Source organism: Leptosomus discolor, chromosome 3, assembly GCF_034619465.1.
Source record: "Leptosomus discolor isolate bLepDis1 chromosome 3, bLepDis1.hap2, whole genome shotgun sequence".
Lineage (NCBI taxonomy): Eukaryota > Metazoa > Chordata > Aves > Leptosomiformes > Leptosomidae > Leptosomus > Leptosomus discolor.
The window spans coordinates 26841396-26851463 of NC_141393.1; the positions used below are offsets into that span (position 1 = coordinate 26841396).

At 48.2% G+C, this 10068-nt stretch overlaps 1 protein-coding gene across 2 annotated transcripts; it reads right to left on the reverse strand.

The window, feature by feature from the left end:
- Positions 1 to 1662: 1662 nt before the first annotated feature.
- On the reverse strand, positions 1663 to 6295 carry FCF1 (FCF1 rRNA-processing protein). Of its 2 annotated transcripts, none has more exons than XM_086462758.1 (7): positions 6216 to 6274; positions 6007 to 6078; positions 5593 to 5741; positions 5090 to 5162; positions 4090 to 4320; positions 3551 to 3645; positions 1663 to 2271 (listed from the first exon to the last, which is right to left on the reverse strand). In XM_086462758.1, the coding sequence occupies exons 1-7, from the start codon at positions 6248 to 6250 to the stop codon at positions 2108 to 2110; spliced, it is 819 nt and encodes a 272-aa protein (XP_086318884.1). In that variant the 5' UTR covers positions 6251 to 6274; the 3' UTR covers positions 1663 to 2107. The 2 variants fall into 2 exon arrangements, with proteins under 2 accessions (XP_086318884.1, XP_086318885.1); XM_086462759.1 differs by having other exon boundaries at positions 2182 to 2271; positions 4090 to 4177; positions 6216 to 6295.
- Between the last annotated feature and the right edge of the window lie 3773 nt (positions 6296 to 10068).

Genomic DNA, 10068 nt, shown 5'->3' on the forward strand with positions numbered 1-10068 from the left:
ATGGGTTCACTCACTGCCAATAATTTCTTCCTGCTGCTCATCCTCCAACCCTTTTAACACTTATTTAGCAATTCCCTTATGCCTATTCCAGGTTCCTCCTTCTGTTACTAAAACAAGGCAGATTACAAGGAATGTTAATTTAAGGAGTAAAAGACCTCAGTACATGGGCACATTTGCTTTGACTTCTACCCCCAGTTTATGCTACACACATGTATTTTCATGAAGTTCCTTCAACGGGGCATTCTGCTGGCAGGCAGACATTCCCCAGATTCATCATGCCGCTGTGTCTTCGACCTCTCCTCCAGTGCCAGCAAGACTTCTACCAAATACTACCATGAGTGTCCATTTCTTTCTTCTCCAGTCTCCTTCCATTTAGGTTAATTCAAGCGAAGTTATTTGCATAGGAACAATTCTGGTTAACTCTACGTGAAATCTTTCAAAACTAGAATTATTCTGAAAACCAGGTTACACAGATCTAATCCTACAACTATTTCTCAGTCCTTATTTGACTAAACACGGTCTTCAAGCGTTCATGACAATACTTAAACATTTAGCTTAAAGAAGTATGACTTGGGTTGAGAGAAGAAAACTAAGGATACTATTTTTGAAATTATACACACTGTACAATTATACACAGAGTTTAAAACCTCAGGGTTGTTGCCTACCCTCTTCCTGGCTGTAGATGCAGAAGATAAACTTCAACTGTGATAGCTCAGAAGGGGCTGTGTTTTGAGTGTCAGTATGCTGTTACTTGAGGGATGACTTTAATAGGTGAGCCTGCAGCAAGCAAAGAGATAGCACGAGGGGTACGTCTGATGTGTTCCCCAGAGTTTCCTGCAATATCTGCAGAGGCGGGATGCTAGCAAGCAAGTTATTAGCACGCCAGGGTATTTCCCAAGGACAGGAAATGATTAGCAGAGGAGAGGTATCATCTTCACTGTATGCTGTCCAGCATACACACAGCTGAGTTCAGCTATTCTCTGCAGCCAAACCAGTGTAAGGCACCACAGGATAAAACCTCTATTAAAGTTTGGAAATGTTCTTAATTATACCAAGAATATAAATTTTCAGTCTCCCTCTTTACTATAACTCAACTCCAGCATTTTGGCCCAGAAGCACACTTCAGCACGTTGGCCCCTGGTGACCCTCATATTGTCTCTCACCTCTCAATCTTAAGACAATTCTCCTCACCACAGAGATCAGAAGAGCAAATTATATTGCTAAAAATTAGAGTAATGCAGAAGATATGAGAATGCAGAGTTATGGCTTTGAAATATTTTTCCCCCTGCATTTCTCCATGTGGCTTAACCGTCTCTTTTCCCTCCCTCCTCTGACCACTTCCTTCCCTGCAGCAAATGCTTCAGGTCTCTGTGAGAGTCTTGATCTGCAGCCATTGCTCTGATTCCCCCCACCAACTCTGCTCCCAGCCCACATTAATACTTTTACCAGTTTCACACCTGCCTGTCACAGTTTGATACCTTCCTCCTCTTCCCTGACACCTAATGAAAGGGATAAGGCTTTGAGCTGCACAGGTGCCAAGCAAACAAGAGGGAGAGATCTGTCCCAACCCAACCCTGCCTTCCCACCGCCACTCTGCATACAAGCAAAAGGACCGGGCTGCCAGCTAACCCAGTACAGACACGGGAATCCGAGCAGAACACGTCACCGAACTTCATTCATTGTACAGTTGAGTAAAAGCTCATCAATTCCAAATTAAAATCTTCCGGACCGCTGGTCCACAGAAGGCAAGCCAACTGGTGCAGATTTGACAGCTTTTCTCCAGAATGCAGATTCCGATTTGCTCATGGGACAGGTGTGAGGGAGTCTCCCAGAGGAATGAATACTTGTCCTGCTGCAGCTGCAGCAATAAGAAACTTCTAAAATTTCTGTGGTTTCATTCTCAGCCAGAGTTGCATCACCAATATTTAATCTGGAAGGCTGAAATCACTTTTCCCAGTGATCCAAATGAAGAGGGGGTTAGGCATGTTCTGGGCACTGCTGTCCTCTCTTTCCCATACACTTCTCCCAGCTATAGGTAATCAGGCCAAGTCAGAACAGGGATAAATAAAAAGAGCCTTCCAAGCAGCTTTTTCTCAGAAGATCAAGGCTATGAAGTCAGTCCTATGAGCAGAGTCCCAGCAAAAAAGGAGGCTGGAGGGCTGGAACCAGAAGGCCCTTTGTCCTGGCTCAGAGTCCTGGCATTGACGGCTTGGCTGGAGAGGTTAGAATCGAGGAGCGCCGTAGTCATCTGGCATCCTCTCAATATTGTATCTGAGAAAGATGAGAGAAATGCTATAAAGGCAGCCTGCTCCACACTGCTCTCCTCCCCATGCAGCAACAGGCTTACACAGGCAGACTGAACAGCAAGCAACTTCGCTGCATTTCTACCTGCAGCGCAGATGCCCAGGAAGAAAAATACTACTTCCAAAAGTGAAAAGCCTTCATAAGGTTGCTGTTATCCTTCAGCTTCAACTCAGAAATCCGTCATCTCAAAAACTCACCATATCCAGAGAAGGAAAAAAAACCCCAGGGATTTTATAAGAACTCAGTTAGGATTTGAGAGCAGGCCACCATGGAGAATAAAACTTCGGCTGTTCAACTTACTATTCATGGCCACAGAGAATAAGGGGGAAATATGTTTTGAGAGAAAAATCTGATTTTTAACTGACCAGTTAAGAGTTTACATATTTATAGCAATCAACCTCCTCATTTCTGACATACTGCTCTGTCTGCGTATTACTAGGCTCACTGTCTCCACTGCTAGCACAACTGCCTCCTTTCTCGTATCTCTCCCATCCCATCTGAAGACTTTGGCCCTTTCCTCTCCACATCCTGACTTCTCTCCTTACCATGCTACTGAACGTATCTACCATACTGTGAAACAACCTGGCATAGTTTTGATGCAACATAAATCTTCTGGGCTGTACATTATGTAGAAGAAATATTGAAACACTGGATATGACAAACAAAGGTGAGTAAAGTTGTCTTAGTCTAGGCTTTAGGAGTGCTTTGGAAGGAATGGGAAAATAATTTAAGCAAATGTTTTTAGAGTAGATCACTGGTCCTACTGCATATCAAAACAAGAAATAAACAGAGCCAGTACTTGTAGATACTGGAAAAATCTGTTGCATTGAAATTGCTGCACTAATACCCTTCCGAGTTGGTTTGGTTTTTAGCTAAGAAGCAAATTCAGTCTCTTAGCTAAGGGTACACAAAACTGCCAAACAAAATATGGAACAAGAATGGTTCTTTTCCTCAAGAATGTGTTCGCCTGGTACTCCTGCTGCTGCTGGTAGGCAAAACTGCTCTATGGAAACACTGGCCGTAAGGCAACTAGTTTTCCAGATAAAAGCAAGTGACACGTAGACTGCAGTAAAAGTGGGTCTGTGACCAGTCTCTTCCCAGCAGCAGCTGTACTTCTGAGCAAATACTAGGCCCTTTACTGCAAGCTGCACTATCGACAATGCAGAAGAGAAGTATGTGGTGATAAGAGTCCCTGTTGGACCAGGATGGTGCCAGGCCGTGTCCCTCCCTACCAGAGGTCCCTTACCTGTGCCTGGAAATATACATGATAGGCACTCCTGGGATCTTTCGTATCCTCCGCTTGAGCTCTTTATCCACTGTGGCCACAATGTAACACTTGTGCTGCAAAGAAACCACACCAGATTCAACACCAGTGAACCCACAAAAAGCAGACAAAGGTGAGCAAAAGCTTCTATTCAGTGAGCTCATGAGGCACAAGAGGGCTAGGAGTCCTTAACGAGGCATTACTAGGACTTGTACAGAATTCCACAGCAGAATAAACATCCTTCTGCTCATCAAAATAGACTTGCAGAGACATCCAAAGTCTGTCCAGCCTTCCCAGCTGACAGCTTTCCCACCCTAAGTGCTTCTTGATGCTGTCCTGTACAATAAGAATGCTCACGGAAGACTATACCTTGCTTCAAGTAAAGTTGTGCTAGGGATGAAACGGCCCCTTAGTGAGATTTTACAGTTACTTTGTGGAAAATTTAAGTCATCAGTAACTAGAAGCGTTCAGGAATTTTTAGTATGTTAGCAGAGTATAGAAAATTTCAGAAACAGAAATACCTGAGTGACCCTCTGTACCAAGCAGTCATCTGCGTAGGTTCCTTTGTGCATACAGGGCAAGCGTTCAAACCGAGGGTCCTTGGCAATTCTGTGGGAACACATAAGGCAGCATCACAGTGATCGGCCCAGTAACACAGCACGGGGAACAGGAACGCCCCTTTCTGTGAGACACCGCACGTTACTCTCAAAACAAGGGCTGAGGGGATGGAGCGAATGGCACGCAACAGCCAACTGAAATGAGGAGCAAGAAAAGAATGCAGTTTGTCTGGCTAATTATCATAGGTTAAGTTAGTTTGATTCAAGATCCCTACCATGTTGGGCTCTTGCCTAACAAAGTCATTTGAAACAAGTCATCTGTGGGAAGAACCACAACTTCTTCTGGTATCTGATCGTTCGCACCATGTGCGTAGGAGCACTCACCTTCTCCCTGAAGGGGAACATCACAGCTGTTTAGGGGATACCCTTGGATACTATACAACACAACAGGCCAAAATAAAAAGTAAAGAACAGTACAACTGACTGGTACACCTGGAGAGCATGAACTGCATTGGACTAGTTTTGTGCAGATCACACAATAACCTGGCTCTCTTATCAGTATGTGCTACCTACTCCTATGGGAACAACATGAGGCATGAGTGAAAGGTTCCATACGACTTGGGTCACTTCTTAATTTATTTTTAGACATTTCTACAATTAAAAAGAAAAATCTGTATGTATTTTGACAAACAGAAGGAAGTGTTACTTTGAAAGTCCTAGCGGGGGAAAAGATTTACATATCAGTATTGTGCAATCATACCTAGCATTCAGTTTTTTAAAAAAAATAATCTAAAACGCGAGCCATTGTACTGCTCTCATACAGTCAGAGAAGTAAAACCAAGTTCGGGACTCTGCAACAACCTAACCACCCTCTAGTGCAAGAGCATAGTCATGAAAAGTGCTTTTCCTCTATTTATATTAAAATATTAAGTTCTAGAAACGGAGAAGAACACCCTGCACCTACCTTAAGGCCACACGGTACTTCTGTCCTAACTTCTCAATTTCACCCATTACACAATCTGTGATACATGGAATACCTATACGCAAAAAAAGCCTGCGTTAGAACCAGGGTCCTTCACAGACCCCTGCGTATTGCCCACGCACCCAGGAGCCATCATGGAACTCTCTAACACATTCCTTACAGTTTTAAACTTATGAGAGCTGATAAGGTTGTAAAGTGATGAAATGCAGAGCCACTGAGTTTGACTGCACCGCAGTAATTTCAGATTTTAAGTTACTAATTCTTTACCTTTGTTGAGATTAGCATTTAAGGCCATTCTTTGACTGAAACCAGAGACAGTTCCAGGGTTTCCATAGCCACCACCACTGAACTCAACGATTATAGCCTGTGTCCCTTTTTCAAGATTTGTAACCCTCAACTAGCAGGATGAGGCTGATGAAGCACATCACAACCACACTGCAGCACTACGTGGCCCAGAAGAAGCTGGGAGGGCTGCAGACACTCACACTTGGCATAGAGACAGTCCATCATTGACTGCACTAGGTCCAGCTTGGCCTTGATGGAGAAGTTGATGAAGTTGGTGTCAACCAGGATGTGATAAGGAGGGCCCAGCTGGGTATTATACTGGAAGAATAAGCAAGAGGGATGCTGGGGGCTGCCGGGAAGACAAAGGATTCAAATCGGTTAACTGCAAATAACAACGTATCCAATTCTACAACTCGCACAGAAGGAAGGAAGGGTAACGAGCAGGAGCAACACAAGGCAGCGTGGGATGGTGACCGGTCAGGCCTTCTGCTGCCTCCCAAGCCCAATTCCTCGGTTTGGGGCTCCATTTTCCACTCCGACGGTTTTGCTCAGAAACTCCCTCGGTTGCAGCCTGCACCATGGCCGGCCCGCCCCAACGCGTCGGCAACACTTACACCTCCCGCTCCTTGATGGCACTCGGATCCTCTTTCTTCTTCACGGGGGCTTTCGCCCGGTCCTTCTCGTTACTGCAAGGAAACAGAGGCACTCCTGGGGGGGCGATAGGGAAGGGTGCCGGAGAGGCCTGGGCCGGGATCCCCTCCGGAGCGGGACACGGGGACGGGCGGCCCCGCCGGGGAGCGGGCCCAGCCGCAGCCGCACTCACATGCGCTCGTCCCGGAGGCTGATCATGCGCTTCATCACCGCGTACTTCCGCGCCTTCTTCTGCTTCCCCTGCAAGGACACCGACACGCAGCCGGATGAGCTGGGGAGAGACCCTGGCCCGGCGCCCCCCCCGGCCCACTCCCGGCTCACTCCCGGCTCACCATGCTGCCGCCGCCGCCGCCCCGCTGCCGCTACTTCCGGTGCTGCCACGGCGCGTCACCGCGCCCCGCCCCGCCAGGACGGTGCGGGTGTGGCGTCACTTACAGCCGCCAGCACCGGGCAGCGGGAGCCTGCGCTGCTCGCGCGCAGGAGCGGGCCCAACGTCGCTGCCGGCCGGCGGAGCCCTCGGTAACGGCGCTGCCCGCCCCCTCCCGCGCCCCGGGGGAAGAAGAGGGGAGGGCGGGCTCTGGCGGGGGGAGCGGGGCTCCCGGGGCGAGGGGGCTGCAGGTGCTGCCTGGCCCCCCTCAGTGCTCGGGCGCCCCCTCGGGGTAGTGGCCCGGCCCGGCCCGGCCGCCGGTGACGGCGGGAGGGGCGCGGGCGGCCCTGCTGCCGGCCCGGGGTGCCCGTGCTGCCCGTGCTGGGGGGGCCGCCCCGCTGCTGCCTCCGGCAGGCCCGGTGCCACCGCGGCGGGGGTCCCCGCTCTGCCGGCGGCGGGTGGCCGCCCCGGGAGGGCTGCGGCGGGGGCGGGCGGGGCTGGGGCTCCCGATGAGCAGGAAGGGCCGTCTCCGCTTACCCCGCAGCGGCCTCCAGCCTTCCCTTGGTTTCGCCGTGCCTTTTTGCGCCGTGGCATCATCGGGTAGGCTGGGGGGGCTGGCGCCTGCGGAAAGGCCGTGGGGTTTGGTGGCCCCGCTGGGCCACAGCTGGTGCGGGCTGTGGGGGAACCACAGCACCCCGAGCGCCCTCCTTCCCCCCTGCTTTTCTGTTTTGCGGAGCTGGGAGGCTACAGGGATCTCCAGCCCACTCAAGCTTGCTGGGCTGGCGTGTTTTGAAGAATTAATGTAACACTGGCTCTGCTGCGCTCTGGCTCCAGAGCTGCTTCGTGAAAAGCAGGGGGTTGTCATTCTTACCGACAGTTGTGACGTGCAATGAATGTGATTTCAACTGTGCTTTCTGCAGCCGTAGTGGCATAGTCTGACCTAAAATACCTTTTCTGCACATGTAAGGAAACATTCTCCAAGTTCCCAGACTAGTCCTGGGCGCTTGGTTCCTAGTGCTCTGTGCAGGGAAGGGTGAGTGAGAGGGGTCCCTGTTGTTATCTTTGTTCTGCAAGCTTCTGGGATTAGTGAGAACTTGTAGCTGTTGATATCTTCCAAATGCAACCAGTTTTATCTGGTGTGATGGTCAGAAAACGCAGCTGTGCAGCCACTGAGGTGCTATGCAGGAGTTACTTCCTGAAGCACTGGCCTCAGTAGAACTGTGACTGGGGCTCTGACAACGAGGAAGAGAATTAGACTGAAAGGAGTACTGGGTTGGTTAGGGAAACCATGGCTGAGCTTTCTGCCAGCTGAATTGTTGCTTGAGGAAGCACAGTTGGTGGAGTGTTCCTGATGCTGCTTAAGCAATGTGAGTGGTTTGGGTGAAGGAAATCATTGAAGAGGAAGGGGGTGATCTAAGTCTCCCATAGACTTTTTTTTTTTTTTTCCTGTTGTCACTATTTCATTTGACTTGTGTGTAAATAATATGGCAGATTCTAGCCATGATGACAGAATGACTGTTTTTTATGGACTTTGGCCATTGATGTGGCTTTTGTCCTTGACAGCTGATACTGAAGCCTGCTCCGTGCCTTTTGTGCTGACTCTTCAGTCTTCTGTAGGTGAATTTTAAAGTTAGGTGCCCATGGGCATGTTTGTTGGTTTGTGCATGCTTTACTTAGTGTTTAGAACATATTGTGTCTTTTCGCTTAAAAAAGAATTGTCGTCTTGTGCGTGGCCTGAGACACACGTGCCGTTGGTGGTGGACGTTTGTGCACATGGATTGAGAGGACGTTCTGCACAGAGATGAAGGGTTCTTTCATCTTGGTTAGATGAGGTAGTATAAACCTGCAGAAAGGTTTTAAACCCATCTATCTTAATTTTGAAACTTGTCAAGGGAGAGAAGAAAGGAAGTTAAATTTACCAGTGCACAAAACCCCCCCCGAGGGGCACCACAGATTTCCTAGGACCTCAGTAAATCATTTCTGGTAGCATGCCCCTGACTGGTGGTGGCAGCCAAGCGAATGTGCCGTTACTGTGTTACAGTTCCTTTTGTATGTGCAGCTACGCTTGCACTTCCTTGCAGAGCTTTGCACTGTATTCCTCTGGCTTTGCAGGAGCAATAATACAAACAAAATGTGTTCCCATTACTGGCTCTCCTTCCCTTGCTGACTTGAGACATGCAATAGCACTAATACAGTTGATTTTATGATTCCATGCTGTCTATCCTGATTGTGCCAGTACTTCTCCTTGAATCAAACCAAGGTGAAGCTTTCAAAATCCCCGTTTTCCCTGCAGATGGCAGGAGACCATTGTGTGCTCTGTCCTTGGATCAAGATCACTAAGATCTGTTGGACAATTGAGGATTTTTTTTTTTTTTTCCGGCCTGGCTATGATGGCACCTTATATTGCTGATTTTCAGAATTTGTTTCCCAGATTGTTAGCTGGCAGTTCTTAGCACAGATGCTATTTTAATTTAGATCTGCGTTCTGATAAGTGAGTGGCAATGTATCTTGGATACAAGCTACTCACAGCTAGGTTCTTTACCTCAATGTATCCCAGCTGCAAGAGCATCCTTAAAGCTGCGGGCAGAGTGTATGCTAGAGGAAAGTCAATTGTATGACAGCCGCTTCATCTCTGGTGGCCACTTGGTGTCTTTTTTACCACTTCATGTAGAGATAATAAAATGAGAAGTTACTGTGCTGATTCAGGGAGATAACTAATTCCCTGTGTCCGTGATGATTGAGGGAGATAGCTCATTCCATGTGTCCAGCGAGCTCTGAAATTCTGCAACACAGATCAAGAGACGTAGGCTTCAATTGACTTAAAAACCTTGTTGAAATAATGGGGCTTTCTCTTTTTATGCTTTTGAGAGAGGGGCTGTGTAACTTGTGGTATGCTTTACCGAAGGGAAAGAGTTATGGACTAAGGCAGAAATAGCTTCTTGGGTAGATGAACACACAGGGCCAGTTTTGTGTTGATGTTTTTTTGGTGACATGAAGGGGCTGGTTCTATAAGATGCTGGAGGGAGGTATCATAGATTCCCAAGCATTGATAAATTTCTGTCAAATTCCTCAGCTGTGTGGGGGGAGCCACACACCTTCCACAGCCAGGCCAAGCTGGAGCAGAGTTTCAACCAGGCGTTTGTAGCACATCTTGGATATGTACTGTGAAAGAACGAAAATATCAAGGAAATCGCTAGGTCTGTGATTCTTAACACATAGAGATATGAGTTTAGAAACTTGAAGCTTCATCTAGGAGGAGAATAAGAACTTCTGTCCTGGGGACTGCAACACTGCTCAAGCAGAGGAAAGAAGAAAATAACTGAGTGGGTGGGATTTTCCTTGAGATGTGGGGGAGGAAAAGATGAGAGTCTGGCTGCTTCTGCAGTGCGATCAGAGAGCTCTGCACAGACTTACCTGTCGGTTTTCGTATGTGTTAGAAAGCTTAGTGGAAGTGTGCGAAGGCAGCCAGATCTGTATGATTACTGGGATGCAAGGAAATGAGAGACATGTGAAGAAGGTGGTAGATGAGGGTGGAGTCAGAAGCGGCAGCTGAGGTGGTGGTATGGCAGGCAGGAGGAGCACATCATTTACATCCCCAGAAGAGGTGACTCTTTTTACAGACAGCTGCTGTGGTAAGCCTGGGCCTGTTCATTTCATA

Excerpts from the sequence above, each read along its gene's own strand:
- FCF1 (XM_086462758.1), bottom strand. The coding sequence starts at position 6,250 with ATGAAGCGCATGATCAGCCTCCGGGACGAGCGCAT. Across the intron at positions 5,742-6,006 it reads GCCATCAAGGAGCGGGAGGT|CCCCCAGCATCCCTCTTGCT; the intron begins GTAAGTGTTGCC and ends TCTTCCCGGCAG. Across the intron at positions 5,163-5,592 it reads GGACTGTCTCTATGCCAAGT|GTATTCCATGTATCACAGAT; the intron begins GTGAGTGTCTGC and ends TTTTGCGTATAG.